We start from the raw sequence: 13,664 nt of genomic DNA, 5'->3' as shown, positions 1-13,664 counted from the left end.
TGGGATATGCTTTTCATAGCGTTGGCTATAGATTCTTGGTTGTAAAATCTGAGGTACCTGACATACATGTCGGTACGATCATGGAGTCGAATGATGCAACTTTCTTTGAAGATATCTTTCCCATGAAGGATATGGCTACCTCATCTAATCAGGAGATGCCTAGTTCATCAAATTAGGAATCAGTTACAATTACCGAACCTGCCATTTCGATGGAACAATTTGAAAGTCATGTGGAGGAGAACAATGAAGTTCCTATTAGGAGCAAGAGACAGAGGACTGGAAAGTCCTTTGGTGATGATTTTCTTGTGTATCTCATAGATGACACTCCCAGTTCTATTTCAGAGGCTTATGCATCTGAAGATGCTGACTACTGGAAGGAAGCGGTTCATAGCGAGATGGATTCCATCTTAGCGAATGAAACTTGGGAGATAACTAATCGTCCTTATGGGTGCAAACCTATAGGATGCAAATGGGTATTCAAGAAGAAGCTTAGTCCTGATGGTACTATTGAAAAGTACAAGGCTCGGCTCGTGGCTAAGGGTTATACCCAAAAGGAAGGTGAAGACTTCTTTGATACTTACTCACCTGTGGCTCGACTGACCACTATTCGAGTTCTACTTTCACTAGCTGCCTCACATGGTCTTCTCGTTCATCAAATGGATGTTAAGACTGCTTTCCTAAATGGAGAGTTGGACGAGGAAATTTATATGGAACAACCAGATGGGTTTGTACTAGATGGTCAGGAAGGAAAAGTGTGCAAGTTGCTGAAGTCTTTGTATGGACTCAAGCAAGCACCCAAACAGTGGCATGAGAAGTTTGAAAGAACTTTAACAGCCGCAGGCTTTGTTGTAAACGAAGCTGACAAATGTGTGTACTATCGCCATGGTGGGGGCGAGGGAGTTATCCTTTGCTTGTATGTTGATGACATATTGATTTTTGGAACAAATCTAAATGTTATTAAGGAGGTCAAGAATTTCCTATCTCGCTGTTTTGAGATGAAGGATTTAGGAGTGGCTGATGTCATTCTGAACAGTAAGTTGTTGAGAGACGATGATGGTGGGATTACATTGCTTCAATCTCACTATGTGGAAAAGATCTTGAGTCGCTTTGGCTATAGTGACTGCAAGCCCTCTCCAACACCATATGATGTGAGTGTGTTACTTTGAAAGAATCGAAGAATTGCTAGAGATCAATTGAAATATTCTCAGATTATTGGCTCGCTTATGTACTTAGCAAGTGCTACAAGACCTGACATCTCTTTTGCTGTTAGCAAACTGAGTCGGTTTGTCTCAAAACCAGGAGATGTGCATTGGAAAGCTCTAGAGAGAGTTTTGCGTTATTTGAAAGGCACTACAAATTATGGAATTCACTACACCGGGCATCCAAAGGTGCTTGAAGGGTATAGTTACTCAAACTGGATCTCAGATGCTGATGAGATAAAGGCCACGAGCGGTTATGTATTCACTCATGGAGGTGGCGCTGTTTCTTGGAAGTCTTGCAAGCAGACCATCTTAATGAGGTCAACAATGGAAGCAGAACTCACAACACTAGATACAGCTACGGTTGAAGCAGATTGGCTTCGCCGGCTCTTGAATGACTTGTCGGTTGTTGAGAAACCTGTACCGGGTGTCCTTATGAACTGCGACAATCAAACTGTGATCACGAAAGTGAGCAGCTCAAAGGATAACATGAAGTCATCAAGACACGTTCAGAGAAGGTTAAAGTCTGTCAGGAAAATGAAAAACTCCGGAGTTATTGCGTTGGATTATATCCAAACGTCTAAAAATCTGGCAGATCCTTTTACTAAGGGTCTATCACGTAATGTGATAGATAATGCATCGAGGGAGATGGGTATGAGACCCACAATATGAGTTGTTCATAGTGGTAACCTATTCTTTGTGATCGGAGATCCCGTGAATTAGATGTGGAAGACAAGCTGTTGGTCAACTGAGAGGAGAGTATCCTTACTATTCACAATACCACTCCATGAAGATGCAATACTCTTCTAATCTGCATGGCAGGTTGATGTATACCTTAATGTGTTCTAAGTGGCTTATTTAAGCAGAGATGTTATCCTGCAGAACATCTTTTGAAGAACACACCTATATGAGTCTGATTGTCAAACGTCGCAATCTATGAGAGTAGGGTTCTCTCTAGTAAACTCATGAAAGGTCACGGAGTATGACGCATAAGCTCCAGCCGCGGGGAAGACCCACGGTAGCCACGTATCGGTCAAGGCTTTATGTGAAGCTAGATTCGTAGAAAACTTGCACTTCAAGGCCCAGTCCACTGTTCAAGTTGCTTACTAGTGTAGCATAGAGTTCTAGGTGAAAGTTCAACTTAACAGTCTCCACTGCAGTACCGGTATATAAAACAGTGTTTTGGAACCAAAGGCAAATTTTTGTGTGCCTCTGGGATCTGGTGGGGGATTGCTGGAATTTAGTTTATTTTGGGCAGCCCAATAACTATTTTAGAAATTCCTAATAAATCCTAGAGGCCCACTTAGCCCATTTGTGTAAGGCAAGGGATACTACTAAAGTTTAGTCCCACATTGCTAGTTTAGTAGGAGTTGGACCTCCTTATAAGGGAGGTTCTTTCCCCACTTGTACAAGCATGAGAACAAGAGGGATATCCACGCGCGCTCCTCCTCCACCGCCCGCCTCGCCACGCCACGCCATGCCACGCCTCGTCATGACGCGCTGTGCCGCGGGTTGCGGGAATGAGCCGAGCCGATATCTAAATTTTTGCCATGCACTACGGGTATACGAAAGGTCAGACGGAAGCTGAAAAGATTTTTGTGAAAGTGGAGTTCGAATGCGAACGGCGCAGCCCTTTGGCTGCTGGCTGTTCGCTTCGCCTCCGTCTCTTCATTTCGCCTTCCGTCGCTGCCCTCTCGCCTCCTTCTCTTGCGCCTATAAAAGGGAGGTCGCTCCTCCCAGAGAGACGCACCAGAACTTCTCCTTCCTCTCGCCATTGGTTCCATCTCGGAGCTGCTGCTGTCTTCCTCATCCCGGCTTGCGGCGTGCACCGCACGTCGGGACAGTAGGCCTCGGAAACCGCACCTCTTTGAGTCTGTACGGGAGAAGGGTGATAAGGTTTTGGGGAGCGCTCTGCGCGACTACAGACTGACTCCTTCGTCACGGACGCCCTGGACTCCGACGACTACTTCCCCGACGTCGACAACCTCCTCGACAACATGGCTGGCGAGGACAATGACCCCAAGTCCAGTGCTACTGCTACTGCTGTCCCGTACGTGTTCTTCTTTCTGTTAGATGTCCTGCCATAGTTTCTCGTACTAGTACTTGCTCTAGATATGTTAGGTTCTACTTCATATATGCAACTAGTTCTACTGTCTGCTATAGATATGCTAGGCTACGGTTCATATATGCAGAAGCTATTTACCTTCTCTCTGTCAGAAAGCATGACTTGTTTTATCTCTATTATATTAGTCACGCTTTATCTAGTATTTATGTTAATAAAACCATTTGGTAAATTGCTCATATTTCCAACAGTAATTCCCATTCAGCAACATGGACGATAATAATATTTTCTTGTGATCCATAACAAAAGATCAAAATTAGCCAAAATACTGAAGGGGGATGTCCCGGTAGCTACATAAACTTTCTATGGCCAGAATCGGTGGAATCGGATGCGGCGGCCCAAGATTTGGTAGCAGACATCCCAGACGGCAGGGTGGTGGCAGGGCTGAGAATGGCCGATTGAGTCGCGGCGGCGGCATGCGCTGCGACAGTCGGTCAGAGTAGGTGTGGCGACCGTCGGCGGTGGGGTAGTCTCATCACGAGTGGTTGGGTTCCTCCTGCATTGTTTTTGGTTTCAGCGCAGCTGCTAGATATGTGTAAGAAAATTTTGGGTAATTTTCTTTTGCAACATATGGGTATATAGGGCATCTTTTGGACACTTTTTGTTTGCCCAAAGTGACCTAACTGACAACTTTTTTGACACAGCGGATATTTTAAAGAAAGTATATTAAGCTGAGTGTGCAGACCACCTAGCAAAGGCTGATTTCACCTCGACGGGTTTGACACTCAGCGTAACGCACTCAGGGTACATCATGTTGGTCGGCATACCGACGTAAGCCGAGTGCCTTTCGTCCACTAGTAGAGAAATGACAGAACAAAACATCGTAGGGTGTGCGATGGGTTTTCCGATTGTGAATTATGTCTGGTGCTATGTTTACTTGTAAAAAATGAGTAATTGTATAATGTAGCACTTATTTTAGACCTAGTCGAGCCCATTCATCGCACACGGTTTTGAAAGAGTGTGCATTGGCACCCCAATCGCCAACCCATCCGAGCACACGATTGTTAATTATAACCGTATGTGATGGACCCTTCCTATTGCACATAGTTTGTATGTTCTAACTGTGTGTGATGGACTCAATATCGCATACAATTTTTATGCTCTAACCGCAGCCTAGGCTCGAGATTAACCCAACGCGATGGTTGATGAACTATGAGCAGGCCCTTCTACTATGTTAGTGATTGCTAGTTTAAATAGGCATTATACTTCTCTCTTATCTCCTGGCTGGGATTTGGATGATGGCATCAGGCGGTGTAATCGTGTAGCTATGATGGTGGACGGGCGGCTAGTTAACAAACCAATTTCCGCAATTTCAAATTCTAATCCCTAGCAATTCCTCTTGATCGAGTGAGTTGCTCACGGTTGGTATAAGATTCAGTGGTCCTAGAGTTGCCGCGACACCATCACTGGACGCGGTGGCGTGATCGGCGATGAGCGGAGGCGATGGACAAGTCGTCTGAGGAAGGGTGCAGCATGTACGCGCTTCAACGAGCATATTGCACCGTAGGTCTGGACCGGATCTTCAAGGATCACGATGAGAACCTCCTTCAAGTGGTTGACAATATCATCCAATCCAACACTGCCACGCTCGATGGCTTGCTTTCGGCTCATGACCCAACAATTATAATAGTATGGAACAATAAAAAATTATAAATACGTTGGAGATGTATCATAACCCAACAAGATCTAAATTAAATATATTGCTTGGAGTTGTTTTTAGTTTAGTTGCATTGCACAATTTTTTTAATAGAAGCGGAAGGTGGAGAGGTAGGCACATGCTCCTCCGCACTCTTCATTTTGGATATGGGTACTGAGCCTCTCTGACGGTCTGGGAGTTCATGCTATAACATTGTGGAAATTTTGACCGAGATGTTAGGTATGAGTCTGTGCTGGCCTAAGTAGGCATCCTGAAAGAGATGATCTCCACAATGCGGAGATAATCATTCTATGCACCGCATACCGATGTAAAACTCAAGTATATCTAAATGAAATATTTCTTTCTTGTGGGTGTTTTATGATTTAGTTGCACTGCACAACATTATTTGAAGAGAAGAGAACCCTCATTGGTACCCAATCCAACATAAAGGATCAAACTGTTGGGGATGTTGATGTTTTCCCTTGATTCATTTTTAGGTTTTTGCATATGTTTCATATGTTGGCTGTGAAGTGCGTAAATGAATGTTGCTCTGAAATTTCAATTCAATATGCAGGTCTATTATGAGATGCAAAGCTTTGTGCAAATGAATGATGTATGCCTATGTTTATTTGAATGTTTACTTTCAATTTCATTCACGTGACTAGTTAAGTAATAAAAAAATTGAGGAGTGTTTCATCTGACTATCATTAGCCGGGGAGAGTTCCTAAAGAATACATTTATACCCCTAACATCTTCTTTTAGAAAGGAGGCGCTTGCTCGGCCTTAAATTGAGGCCCTTAGAGCATCTCCAACAGGCGCCGAACGCGCCGCATGCAAAAACAGCTTTAGCGCGCGCCTATCGCCTGGTTTGGCGCGGCGCGCAGCGCTGGCTCCAGCAGCCGCGCTAAAATGCAGCGCGCGCGCGCCGATCCAGCAGCGTGCAAAAATGCAGCGCGCGCGACTCGCCGGTGTATTGCATATGGCATTTTCAACACAAAATGAAGTTGATGAACATTTTCAACACAATAAAATTTCACACAAACAAGTTGATGAAGAAAAGTTCATGCCCACAAGTTCAAAATCATGACCACAAGTTCATCCAACCAAGTTCAAAATGGAAATCAAGTTCGATACACAAATGAAAGACACATCATTCCTCGTCCTCGTCTTCATCCTCGTCCTCATCTTCGGAAGACGATTCTTCCGCCTCCGAAGATGAATCTTCCTCCCTCTCTTCATCACGCACCGCATCACGTGAAGCTCCGACGGTGTTGGCAAGATCTTCAACGGCATCTTCATGGGAATGTGTGCGAGGAGGCACATCGAAAGACATTCCGCCCATGGCGGCCGGAGGTGCATCCATGCCTCCCATGAGAGAAGCAAAACTCATACCTCCCATGGTGGCCATACCGGGACCTAAGTGATCGGTCGGAGCGGTCAATTCCACTCACGTTGCGAACATCAAAGTGTTCCTTCATCCGAAGCCAATAAGCATCTCTACTTTGATCACCTCCAACGGATGGATCCCTCGACACTTGCAACCAAGTATTGCATAGTAAGATGTCATCGGCGTTGCTGTAATTGCCCGCTCTTCCTTTCGGTGCGTCGACAATGCCCTCACCCTCCTCGTCCACCTCGAACTCATGGTTTTTGAAATGCATGTCATTGGTTTGAGACCAATGTGAATTGTTGGAGCCAACACCCATCGTTGACATGTATGCATCATCATTGAGACTACAAAGTTTTTTGAACAATGCAAATAAGCTATCTATATGTGAATGCATTCAAAAAATAACAAAAAAATGAAAAGTTGGATTTTTTTTACCTTGGAGGCATTTCGTCGAACATGTTGTGCGCGTCGGTCGCCGGCTCAACGAGTGAGCTCGCCGGCGCTTCGGTAGCCGCCGCGCCCGTCGCACGCCCCGCAAGCTTCTTCCTCCTCGCCTTGGAGGTGCCGGAGCCGTCCGCCGCCTTGTTTTTCTTCGCCGACGTCTTGCCCTTCTTTGGCCGCGCCGCATTGGGGAGCTTTGAGGAGGAGGGGCGGCGGCTCGGGCCAGCGCCGGCGCGACGCAACCCGCCGCCGAGGTCATCCGCGGCGGCATGAAGAGGCCGTGCGCGAGGCTGATGGTTGGAGGAGCTCCGGCGGAGGCGAGGCCAACGCCACCCGGGCTAGGGTTTGCGGCGGCGGCGACGGGGGGTCGCGCGAATAGGACGGGGTGAGCGGGGTGCCGGCACGTGCGTCCATGGGGTGCGCGTGCCGGTGCCGGGGCGCGCGAGGCCTTGGAGGGGGAGAAGACAAAGCACAGCGCGAGCGCTCGAGTGTGCCGCGCGCGAAAGCGGGCGCCGCAAATACACCGCGCGAGGTAGCGCTTCCTGCCGCGTGCCCAACTCCTTATACCACGCGAGCGGTTATTGCGTGCCCGCTGGAGCCATCCGTCGGGTTGCGCGCGTGCGCTAAACTGGGTATATTTACGGCGCGGCGCCTGTTTAGCACGCCTGTTGGAGATGCTCTTACAAATCCACAAGTTCAATGATCCGAACAACAAAGTTAAAAGCAAAAGATACAAGCCTACAGGCAGAATCACAGCGGCGCAGCGCTGACAAGCCAACAACAAGAAGGAAATGGGCTATCGAGGTAGCGAGGGGCGGTGATGAGCCGGTGATGTCCCCTACGGTGGTCGGCGCATCTCAGTGCACCTTGCTCGCACCTTTGTTATCAGCTCCTGCACGCGTCCTCTGTCTTGTGGTTTTGCCAGTAGCTTCCAAAGCTGCAAGAAAGACACCATTTTGTATAGAAGATCAGCTGGATGCTTGATAAAATGAACATACAAAATGAAGGTGGTTATTCGTACGAAACTGCCTGTGGCAAGAAGGGAATAGAAAGCGGGACGAAATCACATGTGTTGTCCATGATATTGGAGGCGGTTTGCACAACCGCCGACTTCGTGCAGAGTATTAACGAATCAGGCTTTGAGGAGGAAATGAAACTAGTGTTGTAATATATTCCAAAAATATTTGGTTCCAGGAAACATTTGAATTAATAGTATATGAGAAAAACATAAAAACATATTATATATTTGTATAGTTGAAAAATATTTGTCCAATATAGGTAGTAAAATAATATAATGGTTTTTTCCCATGCATGTTGGGTGGGCCTTCGATGAGGTGGCATATGTGCATGGCTTATATGTGTATGTTGAAATAAATAGAAGTAATGAGGGTCAATCCATAATAAAAAAATAATTCTCATGCATATTGTGCTGGATCATTGATGATGTGACATGTGTGCATGTTAAGATAATAGAAATAACGAGGATAAACTATTTAGGTATGTAGGATATGTTTTCAATCTCATTTTATGGTACGTATTGATTATGCAGATTTGATGAACGTTTTGGCAAAACCATTAACTATAGAATGTTCTAGGCCAGAAATAAATATGATTTAATGGGATGATATATTTAGCATATTTGATGAGGCAGTTGATGGAATGATAATTAGGAACAAAATAAATGAAATTAAAGTACGATTGACTTTGATTTCGTTGGGCAGCATATATAATACGTGGTCAGGGCCTCAGTCTACATGCACTTCCTAGTTCCTCATATTCCTTGATACAATTTGTAAGCTGCAACAATTAGCTAGCCATGGCCAACCAGCATCTGCTCCTCATCGTCTTCATAGCTTCCATCCTCCAAGCGGCCACCTCCGACACAGCGTACGACCTTTTGGAGAAAAACAACTTCCCGCGGGCTCTCCTGCCTCAGGGGGTGAAGTCATACGTGAACCATGGGGGCGCCGTTGAGGTGACCCTCCCCGCCTCGTGCGACTTCAACGTTACGGTTGCCGGTGGATCACACAAGATTCGGTTTGACAGCATAGTCAGTGGGGTTATCCGGCCCGGATCCATAACTCAACTGGGCGGCGTGAGGATCCAGTTTGAGTGGGATTTTCTTGCATTCCACACGGTTCAACGCGTCGGTGACAAGCTCAGGTTTACTGGTAGTGAGCATGCAGCCACATTCGACCAGTCATTTTCGGTTAGCAACTTCGTGCAGAGCCCAACGTGCAGCTAAGGGTGTGATCGATTAGGGATGCATGCACGCCTTTCATATAATGTAGTGTCCAATATGAATGTGTTTGTGTGAGTCCATTGCTTTATGTAGAGTGAATAAACTGATTATGTAATAAGTCATGGTTCCAAGACCTAATATTATTGCGATGATCATAATTTTCTTGCACAATTATTTATTGCGAGATGTTGCAACGGTTCATCCTAATCATAGGAACAAGATATTCCACATGATATACACTGTCATAGTCTTGCAAGTAATTAGAAATAACCTTTATCTACATAGCATGAGATCTAAGGGTGTGTGATGGGTTGTAAAATATCATAGGGCTTACTAGAAAATAGAACAACAAATCAACTCAATCCTAATGTGGTATTCTAGGCTATGGTTCATATATGCAGAAGCTATTTACCTTCTCTCTGTCAGAAAGCATGACTTGTTTTATCTCTATTATATTAGTCATGCTTTATCTAGTATTTATGTTAATAAAATCATTTGGTAAATTGCTCATATTTCCAACAGTAATTCCCATTCAGCAACATGGACGATAATAATATTTTCTTGTGATCCATACAAAAAGTTCAAAATTAGCCAAAATACTGAAGGGGGATGTCCGAGTAGCTACACCTACCTTCTATGGTCAGAATCGGTGGAATCGGATGCGGCTTCCCAAGATTTGGTAGTAGACATCCCGGATGGCAGGGTGGTGGCGGGGCTGAGAACGGCAGATTGAGTCGCGGCGGCGGCATGCGCTGCGACAGTCGGTCAGAGTAGGTGTGGCGACCGTCGGCGGTGGGGTAGTCTCATCGCGAGTGGTTGGGTTCCTGCTGCATTGTTTTTGGTTTCAGCGCAGCTGCTAGATATGTGTAAGAAAATTTGGGGTAATTTTCTTTTGCAACATATGGGTATATAGGGCATCTTTTGGACACTTTTTGTTTGCCCAAAGTCACCTAAGTGACAACCTTTTTGACACAACGGCTATTTTAAAGAATGCATATTAAGCTGAGTGTGCAGACCACCTAGCAAAGGCTGATTTCACCTCGGCGGGTTTGACACTCAGCGTAACGCACTCAGGGTACATCATGTCGGTCGGCATACCGACGTAAGCCGAGTGCCTTTCGTCCACTAGTAGAGAAATGACAGAACAAAACATCGTAGGGTGTACGATGGGTTGTCCGATTGTGAATTATGTCTGGTGCTATGTTTGCTTGTAAAAAATGAGTAATTGTATAATGTAGCACTTATTTTAGACCTAGTCGAGCCCATTCATCGCACACGGTTTTGAAAGAGTGTGCGTTGGCACCCCAATCGCCAACCCATCCGAGCACACGATTGTTAATTATAACCGTATGTGATGGACCCTTCCTATTGCACATAGTTTGTATGTTCTAACTGTGTGTGATGGACTCAATATCGCATACAATTTTTATGCTCTAACCGCAGCCTAGGCTCGAGATTAACCCAACGCGATGGTTGATGAACTATGAGCAGGCCCTTCTACTATGTTAGTGATCGCTAGTTTAAATAGGCATTATACTTCTCTCTTATCTCCTGGCTGGGATTTGGATGATGGCATCAGGCGGTGTAATCGTGTAGCTATGATGGTGGACGGGCGGCTAGTTAACAAACCAATTTCCGCAATTTCAAATTCTAATCCCTAGCAATTCCTCTTGATCGAGTGAGTTGCTCACGGTTGGTATAAGATTCAGTGGTCCTAGAGTTGCCACGACACCATCACTGGACGCGGTGGCGTGATCGGCGATGAGCGGAGGCGATGGACAAGTCTCTGAGGAAGGGTGCAGCATGTACGCGCTTCAACGAGCATATTGCACCGTAGGTATGGACCGGATCTTCAAGGATCACGATGAGAACCTCCTTCAAGTGGTCGACAATATCATCCAATCCAACACTGCCACGCTCGATGGCTTGCTTTCGGCTCATGACCCAACAATTATAATAGTATGGAACAATAAAAAATTATAAATACGTTGGAGACGTATCATAACCCAACAAGATCTAAATTAAATATATTGCTTGGAGTTGTTTTTAGTTTAGTTGCATTGCACAATTTTTTTAATAGAAGCGGAAGGTGGAGAGGTAGGCACATGCTCCTCCGCACTCTTCATTTTGGATATGGGTACTGAGCCTCTCTGACGGTCTGGGAGTTCATGCTATAACATTGTGGAAATTTTGACCGAGATGTTAGGTATGAGTCTGTGCTGGCCTAAGTAGGCATCCTGAAAGAGATGATCTCCACAATGCGGAGATAATCATTCTATGCACCGCATACCGATGTAAAACTCAAGTATATCTAAATGAAATATTTCTTTCTTGCGGGTGTTTTATGTTTTCGTTTCACTGCACAACATTATTTGAAGAGAAGAGAACCCTCATTGGTACCCAAGCCAACATAAAGGATCAAACTGTTGGGGATGTTGATGTTTTCCCTTGATTCATTTTTAGGTTTTTGCATATGTTTCATATGTTGGCTGTGAAGTGCGTAAATGAATGTTGCTCTGAAATTTCAATTCAATATGCAGGTCTATTATGAGATGCAAAGCTTTGTGCAAATGAATGATGTATGCCTATGTTTATTTGAATGTTTACTTTCAATTTCATTCACGTGACTAGTTAAGTAATAAAAAAATTGAGGAGTGTTTCATCTGACTATCATTAGCCGGGGAGAGTTCCTAAAGAATACATTTATACCCCTAACATCTTCTTTTAGAAAGGAGGCGCTTGCTCGGCCTTAAATTGAGGCCCTTAGAGCATCTCCAACAGGCGCCGAACGCGCCGCATGCAAAAACAGCTTTAGCGCGCGCCTATCGCCTGGTTTGGCGCGGCGCACAGCGCTGGCTCCAGCAGCCGCACTAAAATGCAGCGCGCGCGTGCCGATCCAGCAGCGTGCAAAAATGCAGCGCGCGCGACTCGCCGGTTCATTTCATATGGCATTTTCAACACAAAATGAAGTTGATGAACATTTTCAACACAATAAAATTTCACACAAACAAGTTGATGAAGAAAAGTTCATGCCCATAAGTTCAAAATCATGACCACAAGTTCATCCAACCAAGTTCAAAATGCAAATCAAGTTCAATACACAAATGAAAGACACATCATTCCTCCTCCTCGTTTTCGTCCTCGTCCTCATCTTCGGAAGACGATTCTTCCGCCTCCGAAGATGAATCTTCCTCCCTCTCTTCATCGCGCACCGCATCACGTGAAGCTCCGACGGTGTTGGCAAGATCTTCAACGGCATCTTCATGGGAATGTGTGCGAGAAGGCACATCGAAAGACATTCCGCCCATGGCGGCCGGAGGTGCATCCATGCCTCCCATGAGAGAAGCAAAATTCATACCTCCCATGGTGGCCATACCGGGACCTAAGTGATCGGTCGGAGTGGTCAATTCCACTCATGTTGCGAACATCAAAGTGTTCCTTCATCCGAAGCCAATAAGCATCTCTACTTTGATCACCTCCAACGGATGGATCCCTCGACACTTGCAACCAAGTATTGCATAGTAAGATGTCATCGGCGTTGCTGTAATTGCCCGCTCTTCCTTTCGGTGCGTCGACAATGCCCTCACCCTCCTCGTCCACCTCTAACTCATGGTTTTTGAAATGCATGTCATTGGTTTGAGACCAATGTGAATTGTTGGAGCCAACACCCATCGTTGACATGTATGCATCATCATTGAGACTACAAAGTTTTTTGAACAATGCAAATAAGCTATCTATATGTGAATGCATTCAAAAAATAACAAAAAAATGAAAAGTTGGATTTTTTTACCTTGGAGGCATTTCGTCGAACATGTTGTGCGCGCCGGTCGCCGGCTCAACGAGTGAGCTCGCCGGCGCTTCGGTAGCCGCCGCGCCCGTCGCACGCCCCGCAAGCTTCTTCCTCCTCGCCTTGGAGGTGCCGGAGCCGTCCGCCGCCTTGTTTTTCTTCGCCGATGTCTTGCCCTTCTTTGGCTGCGCCGCATTGGGGAGCTTTGAGGAGGAGGGTCGGCGGCTTGGGCCAACGCCGGCGCGACGCCACCCGCCACCGAGGTCATCCGCGGCGGCATGAAGAGGCCGCGCGCGAGGCCGATGGTCGGAGGAGCTCCGGCGGAGGCGAGGCCAACGCCACCCGGGCTAGGGTTTGCGGTGGCGGCGACGGGGGGTCGCGCGAATAGGACAGGGTGAGCGGGGTGCCGGCACGTGCGTCCATGGGGTGCGCGTGCCGGTGCCGGGGCACGCGGGGCCTTGGAGGGGGAGAAGACAGAGCACAGTGCGAGCGCTCGAGTGTGCCGCGTGCGAAAGCGGGCGCCGCAAATACACCGCGTGAGGTAGCGCTTCCTGCCGCGTGCCCAACTCCTTATACCACGCGAGCGGTTATTGTGTGCCCGCTGGAGCCATCCGTCGGGTTGCGCGCGCGCTAAACTAGGTATATTTACGGCGCGGCGCCTTTTTAGCGCGCCTGTTGGAGATGCTCTTACAAATCCACAAGTTCAATGATCCGAACAACAAAGTTAAAAGCAAAAGATACAAGCCTACAGGCAGAATCACAGCGGCTCAGCGCTGACAAGCCAACAACAAGAAGGAAATGGGCTATAGAGGTAGCGAGGGGCGGTGATGAGCCGGTGATGTCCCCT

General features: G+C 46.5%; 1 protein-coding gene across 1 annotated transcript; it reads left to right on the top strand.

Annotated features, from left to right (window-relative positions):
- Positions 1–8,604: 8,604 nt before the first annotated feature.
- LOC147976661 (uncharacterized) lies at positions 8,605–9,033 on the top strand. The gene has a single exon (XM_087520934.1). The coding sequence runs from the start codon at positions 8,605–8,607 to the stop codon at positions 9,031–9,033; it is 429 nt and encodes a 142-aa protein (XP_087377060.1).
- The last annotated feature ends 4,631 nt before the right edge of the window (positions 9,034–13,664 follow it).

This window comes from Triticum urartu, chromosome 4A, assembly GCF_056163025.1.
Source record: "Triticum urartu cultivar PI428250 chromosome 4A, HENAU_Tu73, whole genome shotgun sequence".
In the NCBI taxonomy this organism is placed as follows: domain Eukaryota; kingdom Viridiplantae; phylum Streptophyta; class Magnoliopsida; order Poales; family Poaceae; genus Triticum; species Triticum urartu.
The sequence above is the reverse complement of the archived record's forward strand: the minus strand, read 5'-3'. Positions and strand labels throughout refer to the sequence as shown.

Excerpts from the sequence above, each read along its gene's own strand:
- LOC147976661 (XM_087520934.1), top strand. The coding sequence starts at position 8,605 with ATGGCCAACCAGCATCTGCTCCTCATCGTCTTCATAGCTTCCATCCTC.